This window comes from Chinchilla lanigera, unplaced genomic scaffold (genome assembly GCF_000276665.1).
Source record: "Chinchilla lanigera isolate Chin_1 unplaced genomic scaffold, ChiLan1.0 scaffold00057, whole genome shotgun sequence".
Lineage (NCBI taxonomy): Eukaryota > Metazoa > Chordata > Mammalia > Rodentia > Chinchillidae > Chinchilla > Chinchilla lanigera.
Window position 1 is genome coordinate 13,165,106 of NW_004955458.1, and position 23,921 is coordinate 13,189,026.

At 40.2% G+C, this 23,921-nt stretch overlaps 1 protein-coding gene and 1 long non-coding RNA gene across 4 annotated transcripts in view; one reads left to right on the top strand and one right to left on the bottom strand.

The window, feature by feature from the left end:
* The window catches only part of Grip1 (glutamate receptor interacting protein 1), a 208,512-nt gene extending 194,248 nt beyond the window's left edge, over positions 1-14,264 (bottom strand). For all 3 annotated transcript variants that reach the window (XM_005397458.1, XM_005397455.1, XM_005397454.1), the window contains exons 1-2: positions 14,230-14,264; positions 13,133-13,432 (exon numbers count right to left, since the gene is read on the bottom strand). In XM_005397458.1, coding sequence (XP_005397515.1) covers positions 13,133-13,415 — 283 coding nt within the window. In that variant the 5' untranslated portion in view covers positions 13,416-13,432; positions 14,230-14,264. The remainder of the gene's footprint in view (positions 1-13,132; positions 13,433-14,229) is intronic.
* A 70-nt stretch (positions 14,265-14,334) lies between these two features.
* On the top strand, positions 14,335-20,791 carry LOC102024534. Its single transcript, XR_262996.2, has 3 exons — positions 14,335-14,539; positions 15,185-15,274; positions 20,752-20,791. It is a non-coding gene; the product is annotated as an uncharacterized LOC102024534 (long non-coding RNA).
* Positions 20,792-23,921: the final 3,130 nt, after the last annotated feature.

Genomic DNA, 23,921 nt, shown 5'->3' on the forward strand with positions numbered 1-23,921 from the left:
ACCGCATGAGGCTTTGGGGGCACACCCAGACACAAACCATAACATTCCACCCCTGGCCCCCCAAAGACTCATGCCCATCCCTTCATACAAACAGCATTTAGTCCATCTGCAAGAGTTGTCAAATTCCTAACAATTTCAGCACTGCTGAAGGGTCCAAGTCCCAAGTCTCCTCTGAGATGTAAGGCAAACTCTTAGCTGTGACCCCCTGTACAAATGAAAAGTTAAACACTTCCAACATTTAATGGCACAAAATAAGCAGTACCATTCCAAAAGATACAAATAGGGAGACACAGAGCATTGGGACCAAAGCAAGTCCAAAATCCAGCAGGGCTAATGATATGTCCTGTACTTCCATGACCAGCATCTGAAGCAATCTGTGGCACATTGTGAGCACCAAAGGGCTTTCATGAGTCCACCCCTATGGCACTTCTGGTGGTTACAACTTCCACAGCTTCTCTCTTAGGCCTACTTTGCTCCCTCCTTGCAGCTTTCTTTAGATGATCCATGGTCCTGGCTTTTCTAAACTTCTGAGGTCTCCAGGGCACCTTTTGCTTCACACTCACAGGCTCACACACTGCCCTCTCAGGGGCACACTGCCTGGCCTCCCAGGCCTTCTGAAATCTGGGTGGAAGCCTCTTTGACCTCAGAACTTGTGCATTCTCCATGCACCTAAAGCCAGGGCCATGGGGATGATGCCAACGTCTGCTGCCACCTGGAGCAGTAGCCAAGTTCTCCTCTCTCTTGGCCACAGAAGTCGAGTGCCTGGATCGCTGGGCACTCTGAATTCAATTCTGAGGAGCAGATTTTCTACGCTGCCGCCATTCTGGAACCTGGTGCAGCCGCCGCCGCCATTCTGGAACACGGCACTCAGCAGCTTTCTTCCAAGGCAAGGTCTTTCACCTTTGCAGTTTTGAGGCTGCAAAGGGTGGAGACTTGCTGCTTCTTGTGATGCCCTCAGGCCATCTTTTCTATTCTCCTATTCCTCCTCAGCAACAGAGATCTCCTCAGTTCTGTCTTTGCAACCCACAGCTTTACTGGAGCTTCCTTTCTGGCCAAACTCACATTTTAAATCATCCTGCTGGGCCTTTGCTCTTGACTCTAAACATAAATCTGGCTAAAAGCCCCCAACAATAGGCATGCCACCACCCCAATGTTCGAATGCCTTGAAATTTCTTTTGCCAGATTAATCAGTCCACTACTGCCCTTAATCTCAGTCTTAGGCAAAGTCTCTGGACGCGAGTAAAATGCAGACAAACTTACTGCCAAGTCATAACACACATTGTCTGGAGTCCAACAACCAATGGAGCTCTTCTTCCCAACAGAAACCTCCCGAACCCGGTCTTTACCGGCAGGATTTTTATCAGCTTTCTGGACTTCTGAGCTCTGACCGGAATCTCCCAAACAGAACAGCCGAAGGCAGTCCAGCTGTATTCTTTCAGGCGACATCTCCAAACCTTTCCAAGCTCTTCCCATAAGCCATTTCCAAAGGCACTTGAACCACATGGTCAGATATAGTCACAGCAACGACCCCACTCCGCTGGTACCAAATTCTGTCTTGGTTACTTTCCTCTCATTGCTGGGAAAAAATATCTGATGCCCAAAATTAAGGAAGGAAAGGTTTATTTTGCTTACAGTTTGTGGAGGTTTTAGTCCATACTTGGCAGGTTACAAGGCAGAGTGGCACATGGCAGAGGGCAACAGCTCATGGCGGTAGAACACAGCAAAAGCAACAAGCACACAAGGGAGGAATGGCGGCAAGCAGCCTCCTCCTCTCCCTTACATGTGCAAACTATACACCCCAGGGCGGGTGCAGCTCTCACACCCATAACCAATCAAACTCTAAAAGCCTGCCCCACCACCGCATGAGGCATTGGGGGGACACCCAGACACAAACCATAACAGTCAGGTTACAGTCAAATCTTGCTATTTAAAGAAGTTATTTGGTCTCATATTGAGATTATAAACCTTTTGGGGTAGTAAACTCCTTTAAGAATGCTATGAAAGATAAGGATTTCCAGAAAGGGACACATACAAATACAAATATATATCATTTTCATTAATTTTAAGAATTTTAGAAATACATACTTGAATCTATGGGTTAAAATTTTAAGATAACTATATAAATTCCTACTATGATGTATTAATATATGGATAGATAACACATACAGTGCATGGGAGGCCTATATACTTTATGAATCTATATCAATTCATATTAGAAGTTTTGAAAACCCTGAAGCTCATGGAGTGTAAATGACTTGTGTAAGGTCCAGTAAAAGGCAGAACAAGGAATTACTGTTTCTCTAGTGGTGCAGGATGTCTTACTTTATAAAATCACTCTTTAGGAATAAAAATTTCAACAACACTACCTGACACTGCCCATAGTCTTTGCCTTTTCTTTCTTTCTTTTTTTTTTTGGTAAGGATATGAATTAAGTTACCATTATCCCCATTTTACAGAAAAGTAAAAATTTCCGAAAGTTAATGGCTTGCCCCAATTTTTTTTAGTTATCCATCAGAGAACTGGATTTGAACTAGGAGACTAAGAAGTTGGGTTTCATAGGCTATGCTGTCACCTACTCTGTTATGTGACCCTGGCTGTGTACAGCCTAAGCAATCATTGGCTTCACCCATCTGTAACAGCAAGGTGTCAAAGTGCAACTGCAAGTGGCAGTCAAACATACGAAGCACCTGACAGTATAATTTGAAGGAATGCTTAAACTTCAAGAGTGCCTGGTCCTTCAGATGGACGACAGGCACAAGATTCATGTGCTTTCATTTAGTTTTTCAAAGATGTATGAAATGGTTTATATTTGACTTCAAAAATGGTCTAGCTTTGTATTTTCCTTTTGTGTTGTATTATATTTCACTAGGCAACAAAGCTTCTTCCTGTCCTGGTAATACATAGTGATTAATTGCAATCACCTGTCACATGTAATTTAGTATTCAGTTTATGAAATGATTTCCCACATGCTCCAAGGTGAAATTTACATTTTCATATCCATAGATAAAGAAGTATAGCAGTATGTGTTACATTTTTTTCCCACTATAAAAACCATTTTCAGGAATTTAGACTGTTAAATAATCATTCCTTTTATGAGACTAGCTCTAAAGATATGTATAAATTTTCAAATCTATAGTATTACTTAGTAATTTTAGTACTTTCCTTGTTGCAGCCAATCATGGAAGACTTGCTTTTATAGCTTTCTCTGCAGTCATCTTAATTATAGGAAATCCTTTTACAAAAAAGGCTTTCCATTTGCAGGTGACTCAGCTGGAATCTAAAGTTGGTTTTATTGGAAATGATGAAAAATTACTCTTACCAGGACATAGATTTAAGCATCAAGATTGGAACTGAATTACATTCTTTAGCTGTAGGAAATCTACCATATTATTTCTTTTTAAACAGTTTTTCCACAGAGGTTTCATACAGCAGAACCCTTTAGACACTCAGAATCTTGGGAGAATTTCAAGGTGAAGAGGTCACAGAGGTTATCTAATTCATTCCACAAATTTAACTGGCAAGCAGTTTCACCCACTCTACAGGACCAGGGCAGTCAGGGAGGAACCCCCGCTGTGGGCTGCCATCTGCATTCTGTAACCCTGTGCTGTTGTCAATGTTTAACTTCTTGTGCTTCTCATATAATATCCGGGTAGGAGACTTCTCTGATCCCACAACAGGAATGTCTTGTTACCTTTCTTCTTACTCAACTAAGCATTGTATTATATGTTCATTTGACTATTGTCAGTCTTCTCCAAAGAACGTAAGCTTCACGAGGCAAAGAACACATGGTCTCTAATAGCGTTTGGCACACAATCAGTAGATATTTGTTACATGAAGTTCAAATTTAAGTTTAAACATTCTCATGTAGATTGCACCTTACTTCCTCAAATATCTATATTTGCTTTAACTGGAATTTAAAATCAATACATACCACATTAGTATCTTCAAGGAGGAAAACTTTTTAAGCAGGGTTAAAAAAAAGCATGGAAGATAAAATAATAAATTCTTTACATGAAGAGCTTCTGCTTAAGAACATCAAGAACAGTAACAACAGCAGCAGCAGCAGCAACAACAAAACTATCAGGAAGCTATAAATATAAGCCACAAATTGAGAGTCACGACATGCATAAGAAACAAGTAAGTGGTCTGAAGTGCAGCTCAGAATAAAGCACTAGCTTAACATGCATGAGGCCCCAGGTTTGATCCACAGCACAGCAAATTTTTTAAAAGGAAAGAAATAAAGGATTTGTATCGATAATCCATGATTACCTCCTAAAAATAATACAGAAAATAATATACGTTAAAAATGGTAAAATATATATTCTAAAGAAGAGCAAATACAGATGGCCAAAGGGCAGTAATGACCAAGAAAATTAAGGCTAGTTATTCAGTTCTTCAACCTGAATGAATATGGAAGGAAATGCAAATTTAAAACCACAAAGATATATATCCAAGATAATTTAAACCAGGAACTCAAGGAGATTTTTGTACACTCATGTTCACAGGGGCACTACTCACAACAGTCAAAAGGTGGGAGCAGTTCAAGTGTCCAGAAATGGATCAACAGATAAAAAAAAAAAATTGTTTGCAAATGGAACACTTACAACAGAATAGCGTTCAGCTTTGAAAAGGAAAGAACCTTGTGAAATGATACAACATGGATGACCTTGAAGACATTACGCTACATCAAATAACCCAGGTACAAAAGGACAAATACTGTGATTACACTTATACTAGTGTAGTAGTCCCATTCATAAAGGTGGAAATGGAATGGCAGTTGCCAGGCAGGAAGGGAAGAGTGGAGGGAATGTTTAGGGAAGGACTTGAGTTTGGGAAGGAGAAAGGCCTAGAGATGGACTCTGGGAAGAGTTGCACAACGGTGTGAACATACCTGAGGCTGCTGGACTGTGCACTGTAAACAGGTTAAAATGGTAACTTTTGCTTTACCACAATAATAAAAGACCAATGAGATGTGATTTTACATTCATTATATTGGGGGGAAAGCAAACCTCTGACAATAGCAAGTATTTATAACTGCTGTGGACTAAACTGCATCCCTCTAAACCCCAAATCTTTACATTGAAGCCCTAACACAACCCCTGTACTCTGCCACATGACTGTACTGGAGACAGGGCTTTAAGGAGCTCACAAAAGTTAAATGAGTTCATCAAGATGGATTCCTGATCCATAGAATTGATGTCCTCCTAAAAACGTAAGAAACACCAGGGATATTTTCTCTGTCATGCAAGCACACGGTGAGAAGGTGGCCATCTGCACGCCAGGAAGACAGCCTGACCGGAAGTCCTGCGGGAACATGATCTTCAGAACTGTGAGGGAATAAACTTCTGAGGTTTAAGCCACCCCGTCAGTGGCGTTCTGTGATGGCAACCTGAGGAGACTAAGACAACAACCACGGAGCAGGAAAGTCACTGTTACTAACAGCAGCACACACAGGGCAGGCTGGCCCGGCCCTGCGAAGACGCAGAGGTGCACACCCACCCCGCAGGTCCACTCCAACGCACACACCCAGAAACAGCAGCGTGTAGCAACACAATACAAGTGCAAGGAAGTGAGCGGAAGGCCATTTGTTTCGGCAAAATCTGGAAACAACAAAAATAAACATTGAGACAGGACAGAAACTACAAAGAGAAACCTAAAGAAGTAAGTTTAAAGCAAGGTAATATTACACTGGGGAGGACAGAAGACAACGCAGTCCTCGAGAGCTGAAAGGGCTTTGTGGCTATCAGGATTCTACATTTTAAGCCGAGCTATGGATATGTGGATGGCTAATTATTTTTTAAAATATACACTCCCATCTTCATACTTTCATTTCACATATATGGAATATTTATTTACAGTTAATTAAGTGTAACTACATTAATAACAATGCCCAAAGTGTATCGCTTCATTCTATGTCATTCATTATGGTCTTCTTAATTTTACTAATAATTCCGTATCACTCTTTTTGCTATGTTCTTATACTTTTTTAATTTACAAAACATGATGAAGAGTTAAAGAAAATAATTTTATTCAACTTAAAGATCTCAAACTTTCACTTTGTCCATTAAAAAGCTAAGACCCTTGGTAGCCAGTGTGCCACAAGGACCAGGGGCAATTCTGTGCCTTCCCAAGGCCACCTCATCCGGCTCAGCTGCGTTGAACTCTTGCCCAGAATAAGGGTCTATCGCATGATCGTGGAGGACAGAGAGAAACTGAAGATCGCAAATAGAGAATACAACTTTGAGTTTCAGGGCATAACTGGGACAGATAACTAAGCAAGCAAAATTCTGCTGTAATAAATTACTTGAACTGCCTAAAAAAGTGGGCTGCGTAAATCGCAATTTTACCAGAAGTGCTACAAAATCCACGTCAGTGCCAAATGCACTGTGAACGGTAAAGAAACCTGTGTACATGCCCAGCTGAGACAGCTTCACATCTGCGAAGTCTGAGGGCCATTTCAATCTATGCCATCGGCTTGCAGGGATAATCAACAGCAACTTTCTCTGCCAGGGCCGAATGTAGTGGGTTGCTATGGAAACGTATAGTCATATTGGTTATGGTTTAGAATAAGAACTATCCTGAATGGAACCAAGAGAGCAAGGGGTTAAAAAAAAGAATGTCAGAACCACCAAGAAATGCCCTATTGTACATTTTATTCCACCAGGTAAACACATTATGTTGGGGCACTGACAATGCAACATTTAACCCTTTTAGGTGCATTCACATACATCATTTTATGTAATCTTCAATATATTGGTCTGTTTTTTTTTTTTTTTTTGGTACCTGGAGTTGGAACTCATGACCTCATGCTTGCCAGGCAGGCACTGTGCCACTGAGCTATATCCCCAACCCCCAATATATCATTTTTGGTAGACATTACTTTTGCCATTTGATGAGAGAGAGAGAGAGAGAGAGAGAGAGAGACAGAGACAGAGACAGAGAGACAGAGACAGAGAGACAGAGACAGAGAGACAGAGAGTAAACAGCCCACGCAGGATACATTGCAGTGAACACTGTGGAACTTGGGCTGATTTCTCACTTGAAGTTGAGAACTTAAGCCACTACACTGTGTATTTTTCACTTCTTTAAAGAGGGTTTTTATAATAAGAGCCAAAATAATTAACAAGGCAAAAATTAATCAACTAGGTTCCTTGCTTCTCCCCCAATTTTAATGGCTTTTCTTACCTTTTTTTTTGGCTCAATTCCCACTCATTAATTACTGTTTATTAAGATAAACCAAAGTGTAAAGTATGAAATTGAGTCTTTCAATTTGGGGCAGTCTCTAAAACTCAGATCATCATGTCTATTTTTCTCTTTTCTTTTTCTTTATTTTGCTTCAGTTTTAAGTCCTATAGCCTTATTTATGCTTAATAGGAGATTAATAAATGTCATGCATTGCTATTAGAGGCAGGCATACCTATATACATAAATTTGCATCATAGATATAGGGCTTTGTAATATATATCTAACAAGTGTTAGGTTTTGCTATTAATATACTAGTATTAGTAGAGTTCTAAGAACACTGCTCTTAGTAGGAGATACTACTCTTAAGTATACTCAGGGGCTATGGGATGGAGGCTGAACACAGAAGCCCCCAAAATCGAAAAGTATCTTCTGGATGAGGCCGACCTTAGCTACACTTTGAAGGGTGGATGGGAATTCACTGTATGAAGGTGTGTGCTGGGTAGGTATCCCGAGAAGGGACGGCAACTGTGAAAGCATAAAGCATAGCCAGCGGGATGCGTAGGGCCAGCTGGGGAGACAGGACCTTGCTGTCAAGGCATCCACGAGGGCGCAGTAGCAGGAGTGGAGACCCAGCTGAGGGGGACCCACAAGGGCTGCTCACAAGTAGAGAAGACTCTTCAGGTACAGAGGCTATGAGGAGATTAAATAGTTACTCCGGGACTTAGGAAGAGCTGTAGGAAAGACTGATAACCCAGAACAAAATGTCCCTTTGAAATATCCTTAAATTCTTAATTTTTAAATTTTTGTGTTTTCTAGTATGAAAATCTAAAATTTCAGAGATGAGTTGTAGGAAACACATAGATCAAATATCCTCATGGTTGTTTTTCTACTGAAAACTACCTAAACTATATGGAAATGAGCAAAACCTGTTTATGAGGAGCTAGTTAAGTCTGATACAAACTCTGTTATATCCGTAGAACTAACATCAAAGCTGAGAAAAAACTCTAATAAAACATTAAACAGCATCACCCTTCCTGACATCCTGCATTACCAGTGACCTCCCGACTGCAGTCTCTGTGTTCTGATGCTCCGTGCTTATCCCTTTACTGCTGTCCCTCTCTCCTTTTTACCTGCTGTCTTCTACTTGGCTTAAAAACTGAGCTGAGTGATCACTAGTCCTGGGTCCTTCTTTGTCCTCAAAGTCTCTTGCTCTCAAAGCACTTCACTCATGCCTTCATGCCAGCACTCCCCGCACTGCACAATAACTGCTGGGACTATGCTGATTTGAATTTCCCTAGGCTATGAGGTTCCTGAAGGAGGGGATCTTTGTTATTCAGAGGAGACCCCACTTGATTCTCTACCCCTAACTCTGAGCTGATATTTAGCACCTACTGTGCACTAAATGCATGCAGTTTGCCTGTTCAACCTCAAAAAAAAGTGCAGATTCAAAAATAAATTTACCATCCGGAAAATAACAGGATGACTTGTAAACAGATTCCTTGTTTCTCTACCTCAAAACTACAAACAAGTTGGTTATGCGACAAAATGCCCCAGAAACATCAAAAGTAGGATGAAAGACTCAAATACTGTCTCAAAGTTTGAGAGTGGAAGAATTTCTTTCCTTATGTCCATCAAAACCCTACTTTGGTTTCCAGCTCAGTCTACCTTTAAAGCAATAGTTATGATTTTTTATTATTGTGAGAGAAGAAAAATCTCTCATCCACGTAGTAGGCTGTTATAGTATAGCTGGATCGTTTTCTCCACACAGGAGCATAAAAACTGAAAGACGGGTATTCAAGGGATTAATGGTTCAAGCAAGAGCCTTTCAGCGTTTTGCAATAATCTTCCAAGAGAATCTTCTCTCTGGATCTCCCAAAGCACATTTTCCACACAAAGGAAAATTACTTGACTTTTAAGGCAAAAGACAAAATATTGCCTGGAAATGGTCCTTTGACATTGTGGGGTGGGGTTGGGGGGAGAAATTTCCTTATACAACAAAAACAAAGCAATGTTACAGTGAATTTGGATGTAAAATATCCAAAGGAACAGTGTCTAGCGTTGTGTTCCAAGGGGACCCCCCAAATTTCTGTGCAGTGCCTAGGATATGCTATAATACACTAACTATCAAGTACAGAAAGTAGATATAGTCACATTTTCCTTCATTTTAGATGAATACCACACTGTCTGATTCATCAAGAGAGTCGTCCTGTGGTGTAATTTGTCAGTCTAGTTCCATTTACATAGCTAGGCCAGGCTTTGTAGAAGTGGTAACAACCCAAACACTGCTGATGCCTCACAGAACTCACAGAACCAGAGAAACGAGGTTAGACATGGGACTGAAGATCTCAGGAACAAGGACAGCTAGGCCAGAATGTCTGAGGCTAGCTCTAAGAGACGTGATCCTAAATACATTAGATCAACGAAAGAAACGATGGGCACGGGTCTCTGAGAAGTTAATTTAAAGGAACTATCAACAGACACGTTTGTGAAAATTGGAGGGATTTCTAAGGGAACAACATGAGGGGCTAGTTTTCGGCCTCACTTTGAACATGCCCTATAAGGCCCTCAACGGTCTCAGCACCTGGCATTGAGCAAATCATGCTCATGTTGATCAGATGAGAAGTAGAAATAAGTATTGCTACTCCTTATTCTGAGTAAACTAGGTCAACAGTTTAAAAATCCAGGGCAGAACAATAGTTTTTATAACCATCATATTCAATAGAAAGGGTCATCTGGGATTGGGGAAAGAAAACCAAACCCGTGGGATGCTCTAGATACAACCATACGGTCATAGCAGCAGCAGTTTATTCGCTGCTTCATTCTTCAGTGGAATGGGCTATGAGGCCTCAGTGCCGAGTTACAAGGTGAATGATGAACGAGACTCAGAGCTTAGATGACCTTATAAATCCAGCAAGAAGGACAAGCCAGTGGCCAGCTTCTTACAAGACACTGTTGAATGCCATCCTAGAGGACGTTCCAGGCACTAACAGGAAACACAACAGGAGCAAGTAAACAGAGTCTTCCCGGAGGCAGCGGGTGTCGGGAAAGTGACATCTAAATTAAAGCCAGACAGCAGAGTTTATCCAAAAACAGGGAGGACGGGGAGGACAGAACTCTAGTGAGAGGGAACAGCATGTGAAAGGCAGACAGGCTCCATGCGTGCAGGGCATTCCATGGGCCAGACACAAGGATCCCTGGAACTGTGTGCCTCAGGCAGCCATGGATGTGTGTGTGTGTGTGTGTGTGTGCGTGTGTGTGTGGTTTTAAAAGGATGAGAAACACAAAGTGGAATATTAAGTAGCAGCCAGATCAGCAACGACTTTGAGTCCATTTTAAGGAGTCTTGATGACAACAGGGACAGAAATGATATAAACAGAGAAAGAGATTATGCTTTAGGAAGATTCCTCTGACTGACAACAGGGTAAAGAATGTGGTTGGAAGGGACCAAGCAGAGTCCAAGAGGTCAGTGAAAAATAAGACAGCACTTCTAGCACCAGTATTTGCAAACTGTGAAGGATGGGTTTAAGGTCCATTTAAAAGAATGAATGAAAAGACGTGGTTCCCGTGAAATCTCCCACACTCTGTTCCAAGATATCTTACTCATTTAACCATCGACTGTAATTAAAATAGTGATGACAGAAATGCTGTAAACGGATCAAAGTCAAGATACATGCCTTAGTATAAGTGAGACTTTCGGTTATCACAAAGGTGGTGAGCAGAGCTATGTAGAAAGACAATTAAGCTTTCACCACATCTAGCAAACTAAATGAGGGACAATTTTAAATGTATAAAATAAGATCAAGTAAATACTATTCCTAGGGAATTAACAAGCGAGGACAAGCAGATGATAAACTAACATAAATTAAAATTTTTTGCTCAGCAGACTGCCAAGGATTGACATGTTCATAATATCCATTGGCAGTAGATACAGGGGAGTAAGAATGCACATTTACTCCACGTGTGGGAGTATATGAAGTAGGTCTTTTCTGAAAGACAGTTTCACGGTATGAAACAAAATGTTTAGGCTGGACATTCTGTTTGACCTACATGCTCAATTCTTAGGAAGGTCACTTAAGGAAAGAACTGGACAGCTGCCCACATGCGTGTGTGTGTGTGTGTGTGTGTGTGATGGTAACAAATGCGACAACTGGAATAATATAGATATTAATGGCAACCAACATAGCCTGACAGAGACAATACAACACAATAGATGAGTTTAATGTGAAGATTCACGAGTATTTTAATCACTTGAGCCGATATTAACAAAATATTGATATGTGAATAACGACGGTTAGAGAATAATGAGAACAGTATTATTCTAGTATCTATATCTGAACATAGAACAGAGAAATTTATGTAGAACTATTAACAGAAGTTTTCTCCAGTGTTAGAATTATATTTGATTTCTTCTTACACATTTTTCTAAATGTTTCTTATCATGAATACATATTACTTTCATAACTAGGGAAAAAGTAGGAATTCCATTTTTCTTTAAAAGAAGTGCCAAGAATAACACTGACGTGGGATTAACAACTCCAGAGGACCCAGGGCGAAAGCCACTAGCTGTGTCATTCTCCAAGTCATTAACAAGTGCCACACACACATCCTGTCTTCTGAAGGCTCAAGGGAAAAAACTGATGGAGAAAAACTCCTTCTACCACTAAACCCCATGAAAAGAATGGAAATCCGTGTCAGGACAACCATCAGAGGTTCTGACTAAGTGACAGTATACTTTGCACTTCAGTTATAGGGATCATCTAGATGTTCACACCATACTCTCACACTCAGGCCTTGTATCAGTCCTCACCACTTACAAAACCATGTCAAACATTATAATGGGACAACTTAGAGTAGAAACATGGTTTTCTCCTGGGTAGAACTACCTTGCTCGCCTGAATCCTCATTTAACTCAACGTTTTTTCACTTGAAAAGCAGTAAGAGGCCCTTTCATGTATTCTAACTTTATATATCATGTAATACATATACTAATAATGTAAATGCTTTCACAATAAAGTCAATAACGATAATTCCACCTTACTTTTGCAAATATAGTTTCCCTATATTCTTGTGTACACTCACATAAAATCTTAAAATCATGGTACTTAGTATAGGAGCAGGCCACTTCATTACTGGTAGCACTACTGTTGCTATTATTCATGTAGATAAGAGAAATTACTATCAGCGAAGTTTATTTCTCCCATGTTTTCGAAGTCAATCAATCACAAATTCAGAATCATGGCCAGTTGGTTTCATGATTTTTTTCAAAATCCATAAATGACACTTTTTATGAGAAATTCTGAGATATTGGAGTGGATCAAGTTTATTTCTTTCCCATTAATGTGTGTAGAGTTTTTAAATTATGGAGCTCACATAGTTCAATCTCCTTATTTTATTGACAAGGAAATTAAAGTCCAGGGAGAGTCCGTGACTCTTCCTGTATCTCCAGTGTCACCAGCAGAGAGGAGACCAGGCACTGAGTCACTTGACCTCTACCTCAGGGTTCCCACTGTGGTACAGAGAGGCTCTGAGGACTGTACTAATTTACAATGTCTTCTCATTCGTTTAGCTCCCATCATAGTCATTTGAAATAGTGTTGTCACTGATTATTATTCTCATTTTGCAAAGAGGTAACTTTGGCTTGGAGAACTTAAGTAACCCCCTAACAGTTTCAGTCAAAAGGTCCAAGGCTTTCCACTCCAAAGCCAGAGGTTTGCCTCTTTGAAATTAATGCAGGGATTTGCTTTCTGCAATTGATATTTGAGTCAAAAGGGTCCAGTGCAGAAAATGTTTTAGAACAGTAACTATATAATTTTACAACAATTTTATAAGAAGATTCACAAGCTGCAAGACAATTTTTAGGGGGTGGATTTTAGAGCAAACATCCTCTCAAAGCATCACGTTTCTACAGATAATTAAAAACTGAACTCAGCGAATAATGCAAGCTTACCACTGTTTGGCTTAGCAAGACATTCAGGAGGGTTCTGCTGCAGGTTAACCTCTGTATCATTAATTTTGGGAAGCTCAGAGCTTACGTGAAAATCATCAATGTAAGCATCTAAGGCTTCAGAGGCAGAGAGGTACGGCTTTTCCTTATACTGGACGGAACCATCAGTGTGAAAGGAGATGCTGTCTGGGAGTGCAGCTGCTGGAGGACAAGATGCAGAAGACCTAACCTGACACTTCTCAACCGACTTTGCCATGGCCTTCTCAAAATGGGCTGCAATGTCCATGCATCTTTCAGAAACATCTAAACACAAAAAGTACACACAGCTTCAGTTAAACAGTCACAGATAATACACCCAGAGATTTCTTGCAGTGTAATTACCTTTTATAAGTAAAATGACTTTTCACTCTTTCTAAGCTTTATGCCTACTGGGATTTCAAGTAATGCCTGTTGATTGAGAAATAACTGGTTTCACTAGCGTGACTACAAGTGCAAGCTGTGCTGGAGAAATATATTAGGGAACTCAGAACATGAGACTTTCTAGGTGAAGTGTAAAAAAGAGATGTTTTCAGTTTTCCTTATTTAAATGAGTAGTCCTGGAATCTTGAGATATTCTTATTTGCTATGTTAAAACAAGGCAAGCACCCAGAATCACGTTCTGCGTTCTTCTCTGTTATGGTTTGTGTCTGGATGTCCCCTCAAAGCCTCATGCAGTCATGGGGTGGGCTTCTAGAGTTTTTGATTAACCCACAGTCCAGTGCCGGGATTATGGGTGTGAGTGCTAACCCGCTCTGGGGCGGGTAGTTTGCATACAATGTAAGGGAGGGAAAGAGCCTGCTCTCTGCTGCTTCTCCCACTTTGCTCTTCTTGCTTTTGCTGTTTTCTGCTGCCATGAACTGTTGCCCTCTGCCATGTGCCACTCTGTCTACGATCTTGAAAGGCTTGCCGCAGCTAACATGGGGGAAATCTCTGCCAAAGCTAGGTGGCTAAGTTCTATGGTCTCTGATTTCTCCAAAACGCTAGAGTACCAGTGATGTGTGAAGGGAGTGTCATTTCTATGATAGTCATGGAGAGGTAAGCGCCCAAGAGTAAGTACTCACTGCTAAAGTCTTGAAATTCACATGGACATGCTGTATTTTTCAGAATGTTACATTATATGACATCATAATACTTAAATTTTGCATCTACAGAATATTTTTGTTTCTTCTAATGTAACAGAGTTATATAGAGCCTTTTTGAGGGTTGGGAGAAAACTATGATTCACATTCCCACCAAAATGCACTGTCAGACAGATACAATAGATTCCAGGATTCTGGAAACTCACTCAGGGTTCCTTCGAACCCTAGATTAAAAACTTTTTTCTTTTTTTTCCTGTGCTGTGGTTGGAACCCAGGGTTTCACACACGCTAGGTAAGTACTAGATCATTGAGCTACACCCCCTAATCCCAAGAACTTGTGTTTTAATCAAGCAAAACCCACTTTCTTTGATTAAGATAGAAGAATGAAGTAAAGGAGAGAAGACTAGCTAGGGAAAAATGGTAAAAAGATCCTTCTTAGGGATGAAACAAACTCACTTGACAGCGCATATCTGTGTAGATAGATGATAAAATATCTTTTGACTTAAGGGCCCTGCTCCAAAAATGCTTTCTTTGTAAATCATGGCCATCTTTCTTCCTCTTCTCTGCATTTGTCAATAAGAATTGTGTATCATTACAGACAATGGGCTTTGAAACGAGGGAGGGAATGCAGTTTGAGTTAAGCTCAGTTCAGTCTTTAGCAGGGTGTGTCAATCTCTTCCATGACCCGTGATTTCTTCATTTTAAGTTCTGCTTAATACTTGGCTCCGAAGGTGGCTATGTCCATCTTTTACTGCTTTGCACTAGGAAAGCTGTTTCTGATGCACAGTTTCAAAATACATGGTAAAGGATTCTATCCTTCACGTCCTCCCCACTCCTGGCCACTCCTCCTTGTTATAAAGTCCCTGTCTACCTCTCCCAGAAGCCCTTAGATCTGCCCAGGATCTAATCACTTAGAAGGAACTACCTGGCTTTGCAGGCTCCTGCCCCAGGATATGGCCAAGGTCCATTCTGTCTGGTGCTGAAGTACGTGTGCTTGACTATCACCCCCAACAGGACATGGAGTGTGGTAAGTGTTGGTGTTTTTCCTTCTCTTGCAGTTGGTGTTTTGCCTCTCTCTGTTCTGAGTATTTATTAGGGTTTTACCTTGTGGACAGCTGGTTACATGTCTCCTCTCTATACTCAAACAACGCAAAGGAACAGATGCAAGTTTCAGCCCGTGGCAGTTGCTCGATAAACGTTTCTCAAACTGAATTTCATTCAAAGCATTCCTTTCACTTAAAGCACTCCAGTGTGACTACTGCAGTCATGAAAGTGGTTTGAAAGATCAAGTCTTTTGGGTTTATCAGTAGCTGCTGTAAGGTATTCACGTCAAGGACTCAATCAGAGGATGGCTGACTGCATGGACAGCAAGAACTTGATGAACCCCTGAGGTTTTTTTACCCACACTGATAATATTTTTGAGGTTCCCTTATGAGAAATCCTTAGCACTAGCCTGTCCAGTGTGTGCCCACATTTCGAAGTCCTGTGTTAGCTGGAGATTTAATGATGTTTCTGTGTCTCCCCAGTTACATAAGTAACACTGCAAGGAAAACTTGATAATTAAACATTGCTAAAACAATCTAGAAAATCAATGTGTAAGATATGTCAGTGATCCTGAAAATTGAGCACTATTTATAAACTCTGCTTTGCAACTTTCACTGTACCACATGTGGCAAAGTACAAATTCATTCTATTGGTTTTTGTACTGCACAAGCTCACAGAATACTAAAATATGAAGTGAATGGACATGGCTATAGCTTAGAAATGCAGTGTCATATGCAATAACTGAGACAGAAAAAAACAATCAATATACCTCCTAACTGTAAATCAAATAAAATGTGGGTTGTTTGGATATTTCCTCTTGCAATATCATGTTGGAAGTTGGTCTTGCTTGATTCTTTTTGATAGTCTTTTTAAAAATGTATCCAATCTATAAAGTCCTCAGGGTGCATCCACCTAGCAGAAGGCAACCTGGCTCCTGAAGAATAGAGAACAGTCCAAACAGAATGCCTAGAGGAAGCCATCAGCTGTGATACCTTATCAGCTTGGGCTAAATGCGACTCAGTCAAATTAGCTGAGTTCCTCCAGCCTGAGCAGACAGAAAGGACCAGATACATCTACAAATTGTGGCCTCCCTTTCCCATTCAATTCAATTAAACACTCCATGCTTGACTGGAAGAACCAGGCCAGGCATCAAAAAGGGAAACAGTAATGGACCGACAGTGCATCCCTCACAAGGAGCTTGTAGCTGAGAAGGAAAGACAAAAACAGTTTAAGATGAGTATGACCCAAGAAAGGCGTACCAAACACTATCTAGAGCCTCCAAGAGGGACAGGAACACAGAGAAAAGAAAAACCAGCTCTCTTTGATAGAACTGAGGAAAGGTTCATTTTAGACAGGGCATTTAAGTTAGACCTTGGAAAGGAGGGACATTTCAGACACATGGGCATGAAGAAAATGGATATGCCAACAAGGAACAACATAATCAATGATACTGAAGTAAAAAACCCTACGTCAGGTTTCATTAATTCATCCGTGCGTGAGCACGAGGCTGCAAATACTGTGTGAGGAATCAGAGAGGCAGCTTAGGGCCAGGCACCACACGTCTCACAGAGAAGGGAGACCGGGCCTCGGACACCTAGTGAGTGACAGGGCTGGGACTTAAAGCTTCCCAGCTCATTTTCGACTACAGCATCTACTCGCTGGCCATTTTGCCTCAGGTGAAGCAATACTCACCTCCTCCCTCCATGATACCTTTCCGTGTCACTCCAAATCCAAGTGAGGGCATCAACCTGACCTGCATACCTCTCAGAAATCCTGACCTCAATGTAAGCCATTGAGGGAACAATTCTTTAAAAAGTCTACCTGGGTCATCTGGCCAATGGGATGTCAAAGTCCATCTGTGCAGTGTGTTAGTCAGCTTTATATTACTACTATGAAAACACCTGAAATAATCAATTTTTAAAAATGAAAGGTTTGTTTGGGTGGACGGTTTTGGAAGTTTTAGCTGATGATCAATTGGCCCATTGCGTTCAGGGTTAGGGTGAGGCAGCGCATTACAGTGGGGAATGTGGTAGTGCAAACCTGCAAGATCACAGGAGAGAGGAAAAATCGGGTACCATCTTCCGATAGCACCTTGGGCGGAGATCAAGGCTTTAACACATGGGCCAGCCTTCTCAGGGACATTCACATCCAAACTGTAGTAGCCAGCTGTATCCTGAGTTACTCCAGGGCAATGAGAAACACCAGGAGAGATTTCTTAATCTTGTGGGCTCAGTCCAAGGAATTTAGTAAGCAAATAAAGCATATTTTATTGGGGAGATATTCTTGACTATTCCCTGTGACTCTGAACAAATTATGAGCCCTAAAAAAAAAATCAAGCCATGTGGTAAGCCTTGAAACAACGTATTGTGATACCTTTAGCTTTGCTCTTTTTGCACAAGATTGCTAGTTAGGGATCCTTCATGCTTCCATATGAATCTCAGGATTTTTTTCCAATCTTGATATTGTTAAGAATATCACTAATATTTTGATATGGACTGAATTGTATCTATAAGTTCAATATGCTTTGGGTAAAACAAGACATTTTAACAATATTGGTTCTTCTAGTCTGAGTAGGAAGGGATTCTGGGGGAAGAAGAGGAAAGGGTGAGGGGAGAAGGTTAGAGCAAAGCTGCACGGACCTGATCAGTGCATACATGATGCATGCATACATGATGCATATGTGGAAATCTCACAGTGAATCTCATTAATGTGCACAGAATGTGTTAATTACCATTAAAAATCAAGCTATGGACATGCTGTACTACAGAATTTGAATTTTTGTAGACACTGAGAGGCAATTTAAATTTTCTTCAATAGGAAGGACCTAGTGGATATAGTTGACACATTACATCAATCACCAGACAGTACTGTAAGTGACAACTTCTTTGAAAGACAACTTACACATACTAGCCACTATTTTTAATCATTTAGAGTTTAGTTCACAAGTTGATCTTACTTATTGAGAATGAAGGGTAAGAAAAGACCAACGTTTTGAAACATATAGAACATTACAGATCAAAGATCCTCTCTTGAGATTTTGTGTGAGTAATGCGATCCACATATGCAATAAGCACGTAGCTTGGGGTGTGTAATACTTAGATCACAAACTGTTATAACATCGCATAACATTCGCACCAGCAAATCAACTAGTAAAATTATATGCTGGAGAACTGAAGTCTTCCCTCAAACTATTTCTTCTCAGTTACTCAGGGAATCTTTATTGTCACTGCAGAATGGTAACACACAGCAAAGGTCAGGAGACTGGCTGATACCCTACTGAATAGGTTCAGATCCAGCAACTTGGCATTGGGCAAACTATTTAACTTCTCTGTACTTAAATCTCCTCATTTCTAGGGTGGACACAGTACTAACACTCAATTTGTAGCACTATTTTAAGGATTAAAAGGATTAGTATGGGTAAAATACTATACTTAGAACATTGCTTAACATATATGGGAAGCACTCAGTAACTACAGTTAGTGTTAGGTGTGAGGCCCTCTTACTAAGACATTCATTCCTGATAGGTCTCTTTTCTTTTTTTTGAGGTACTGGGGACTGAACTCAGGATCTTGTGCTTGCCAGGCAGGCGCTTATGCCACTGAGCTATAGCCCCAGCCCAAGACATTCATTTCTAATTCCGTATATACTTCTTGGATTTAGTGGATTTCGCCCTGCCTCGTCAACAGGTGGTATTGCGACTTTGGGATATGAAGCACAAAAACAGAGAGAGAGAAAGAAAAGAAACTTAGAATTTCATTCAATATATATATTAATCTTCTTAAAATCTCATTCCATAGACGAGAGGATTATCTTAAAGCAGGATCAATACTCGGTTCATTTCATATCCTAGAATTTTTTTTTGTAAAACCCATGAAAGCCTAAGGCTCAAGGAGAGGCATCAGCAAAATTTAAATTATTTCACGAATCTTAAGTGTTAAGAGCTATTGTGTTCTGCTCTAGGGAATGCTTTTATCCTTAAGTCATTTAGCTTCCCCCTCAACATCTTCAATTTCTCTTTATTTCCAAATCAGAATACTCGCAATTATTTTTTCAACATGGATGCGAGCACTTCAACAGAAATAGCCGGCAAACACTTTGAAAGATTTTATTCACTCTAACACACCATGACTAGTTGTGGAAAAGAGCAAACAAGCACATTAAGATTCTGTCTGTAGGTTTATAATCACTCCCTGGCAGGCACACTGGCAACGTGTTAAATAGAATTTTACAATATTAGGTAATGAGAGAAAAAACCCTTTGCTTGGTGGTATAAATCTCTAGGGACATTATTTTAAGGAGGAGGGAGAAGAGCCTTTTCCATTCTCTCTAACCTTAACATTCATATCTTCTGAATATGCCTTTTCACTAAGGGAGAAGAGCCTTTTCCATTCTCTCTAACCTTAACATTCATCACTTCTGAATATGTCTTTTCACTAAGGAAAAATATTACAATCAGCAAAGAAGCACAAGGGCCGCTCAGACCTGTTTCCTATTGTAATGCACTCCACATTCTAAGAGTTTCAACAAAGGTTGTATCATCTGGAAATTATTGAGTAAAGTTTAAATACTCAGAATCAAAGAAAGTCTTGAATAGTATGTTTCACTTAATGAAAGAAAGTATGTCACCTTTGGGGAAAAGTGAATCTTTTTAACAAAAATCAAATGACATAAAATAAGCACATTTTTTCTCTGGAAAATTCCATAGTGGGAGCTATTGGGGAAACAAGGAGATATAGGAAAGATAATGCTTTGCTGTCATGGAGATTCTAATAAAGTGGGAGAGAGAAGGGAAGACAAAATGTGTGAGAGTTAGCAGTCAGCACTAGGCAGGTAGTGCTATGTCGCCAATGGGCAGAACCAATAATATGTAAATAAATAGTTATCAAAACGTGGAGGTTGCTGAGTAGGTACGGAAAAGTATCTCAGGGACGAGTTAATGTCCTTGCCCACTCTGTGCTTTCCCGTCTGTGCCCAGACGGGATTTCTTGATTTGAATAACAAGAAGTCACAATTTGTCATAGTTAAATCTTGGAAACAACCCAAATGCCCATCCACCGAGGAATGGATAAAAACGATGAGGTATTTTTATTCATACAATGACATACTACTCAGTTGTAAAGAAAGATAGACTCGAGGCTTTTATAGGTAAATGGATGCAACTAGAGGCCATACTCATAAGTGAAATAAATCAGGCCCACATGTGTAAACATCCTATTGTCTCCCTAGTGTAAGAAACTGAAAGAGTAAATGAGATCCTAAAGGTACAATAAATACTATGAATGGGAAAGAAACTGCTCAAAAGGAAAGAACAACTGGGATGAGGGAATGAGAAAAGAAAGAAAGAAGGAAGGGAAAAAATATATAGATATACACAATGTAGCTAAGATAACTGTACTACTAATTTCTATTAGTTCACTGAAGGGAACAGTTAGTGCTTATGATGTTTGCTCAATTTTGCAGGCCTGTATCTGATGATCTGAGCAGCTACTTTGAAGACAACAACATGCAACACAACAACCATTGTTAATTTGCTACTATTTTGTTTTGAAATTCTGTGTCTTTTCTTAAAATTCTCTTAAAAAAAAAAAAGAAGTCTAGCTTTTTCACTGGACCCTGACGGAGGCGCTCCATCCCATGACTCTTATTTAAGGCTTTCCTTGGGGCCTTTGTGTGCCCTGAATTTATATAACGGGAAGGCCTACGTGAGTATTACAAACCAGACCAAGGATTTGCATCTCCAGTTTGTCTCATGTATAAAATACAAATGCCAATTACTTTCCTTAATATTACTGAAAAGATTTCAGAGATAAAGAAGACCACTGGTTGTCTGGGGTAAATTCTGTAGTGATCACAGCTACACTGCGCCAGCTAAGTTTTGACTGGCTAGAGTGTGACGGTTTTGCCTTACTTGGGAACAACTGAAAGCTTGAATTCCTCGGGACTGCTTTCTGGACCTCAGGCTCTGGTTTCACTGAGTTTCTCTATGTAAAAGAAAATTTTAAAGATCTCTTTCCCACAAGTATTCGTATGCAATCAGTCTGATTCCTTCCTCCCGAAAAGTTATGATCTATTTGCTTTTGGGAGAAACAACTAACTACAGCAGGTCTCTTTATATTCCTTGTGTGCCTCTGAAGCGGTACAGCTCATGTTTTTGCAGAACAATTAGCAATTTTGTATTAGTTAAACCTACTCTTTGAAATTATTACCTAGAGTGAGAACTAACTTGGAAAATATAAGGAGTAAACAATCTAACACCCCTAGATTAGCAATTCTCCGTTTACGAATTTGGTAGGGTAGACTATGAGCTTCATTCGAATATTGCCTTTGCTGTAGTTTTTTTTTTTTTTTTTTTTAACAGTGCCTAAATTTAGCAGGTCAGCATTTATGCCACTGTGAAAAAACATCAAACTCAAGGAACTGTTGATATGTACTGGACTAGGAACAAACTATTTGCTATAAGAAAATGCAAGATCCACCCTAAACCCTATTCAAGAGAATTGTCCATCGGAACTACCAATGCATGTCCAGCAGATAGACACTTGTGATAAGGATTACAATGGGAGTGCACACAGAACTCCAGCTGCTCACGCTACACATACAGCAGGAAGTAAAATTACAGGGCTTATGGCTAGAGTAGTTGCAGAGGCCATGGGTCAATCTGCACCATTAGACAAAACAGAAAAGAAAAAGAAAATTAAAAGGAGATTGCCAATCTTAAAATAAGACATCTTTTTGGACTACACTTTGAAATGAAATGTCACCAAAAGGTGGAGATTCAAGGGTCTCAGGACCAGGCAAGGCTGTAGTAAGGTGATGGTCATGGCCTCAGAAAAGACAAGGACTAACAGCCCTTCACACGCAGAAGTCAGAGGACAAAGAACCACTGCATGAACCAGGCCAGGACAGGACATCTCTGCTACTAAGCAGGGGCTGAACTGCTGAGATGCCTGCCCAGGACTGTGAACCCTGATTGACTGGGGTGGAGGGAACGGACAGAACTACCAACACCAAACACAGGTACGGGATTTAAACTGTCAGACAAAGAGAGACATCCCTGCTAGCCAAAAGACAACAGATTTCTCAGTCACTGGCCCTCAAGGGCCAGAGCAGACCATTACAAAAAAGTTGGACAAGGAGAAGTGACCTTAAGGAAAGGAAAAACAAATAAAAAATCAACACAGAAACCAAAACAAATCTATTCAAGATGAACTTGCAAACAAAAGCATCGTCAACACCATGGTGCAAACAATCAGTCCAGTAGTGTTATTAGGAAAGCTAACGCACATAGATCCTAGGTTTAAGTTGGAACTTGCACTGGATTTGTGCAAGGCAGTCTGGGAAAGGTTGAAAAGGAAGGTTTATTCTGTAACGGCGAAAGACAAGCAACATCCGCAAATCAAGGAAGCTGAAAGTGGAATGGCGCTAAGGCGGGGCCAACTGTGGCCGTGCTCGCGTGCTGGGGAGAGAAGGTTCGCGTGCCTTGTGAACAGTGAGGGCAGAACAGAGGAGTCGGGGAGGGCTGGCACAGCACAAGGTGGAGGACAGGAGGGATGTGGAGGTCTCTGTATTTTTTTTTTTTTTTTAAGGTACCAGGAATCAAACTTAGACTTCCTGCTTATCAGGCAGATGCGATTCTGCTGAGCTATATCCCTGGCCCGGTCTTCGTATATTTTGGGAGGTGAAAGTGCATTGGCTCTAAACATGGTGCAGCGCACACTATCAGGTTACAATTGGGATGGAAACAGATGTTTTCAAGGTAAATTCATGGTATGTGGTTTAAGGTGCAAAAGGTTGAAATTGTCAAAGTTGTATCAGATTTTTTTTTTTAATTTTAAAGAGAGTAGTACATGAGAAAAAAACCCCCCAAAATAGAACAGTAGCAGCATACCAGTATCACAAACATAAACAAATCAAAGCAAGAACATTCAAAGTGTGTATCAGATATTTCTAAAGCAACAAAATGTTTATTTTACCTATCCCTTCCTGTTCCACCACCAGCAACCACTCTCCTTATCTGTGTGTTGTTACCATTTTCTGCATGGTTTTATACTCTTCATCCACTTGGATGTCCCTGTAATATGCAATATTTTTTGTGTTTTAAAAGTTCATATAAAAATAAAAAATTCATATAAACTCATTTTTGCATATTTATTTCATTGTAAAAATATTTTAAGAGCTGTTTTAGCTTCATAACAAAATTAAGAGCAAGATATAGAAATTTTCTGTGCACTTCATGCCCCTAAACAATTCTCTTCAATAGGGTTTAGGGTGGATCTTCCATTTTCTTATAGCAAATAGTTTGCTCCTAGTCCAGTACACGCCCCTACTATCAATGCCCCCACTGATGAGCCAACATCATTATGACCCAAGTTCCACAGTGGACATTAGATCTCATTCTTGGTGTTGTATGTTGGAGTTTGAACATACACATGGTGACATATACATATTTTTGCAATGTTCTTTTTTTCTCACTAACATGGCTTGAATGTGTTTTCATGTTGATACAAGGAGAGCTAATTTTCTTATTAAATTGTATTTGAAGAAAAGTAGACATCCTGAGTTAGGAGAAACATTGGAACTGTAAGTATTGACTCGAAGCCTACAAACACAGAGGGAAGAAGTGAACTGTG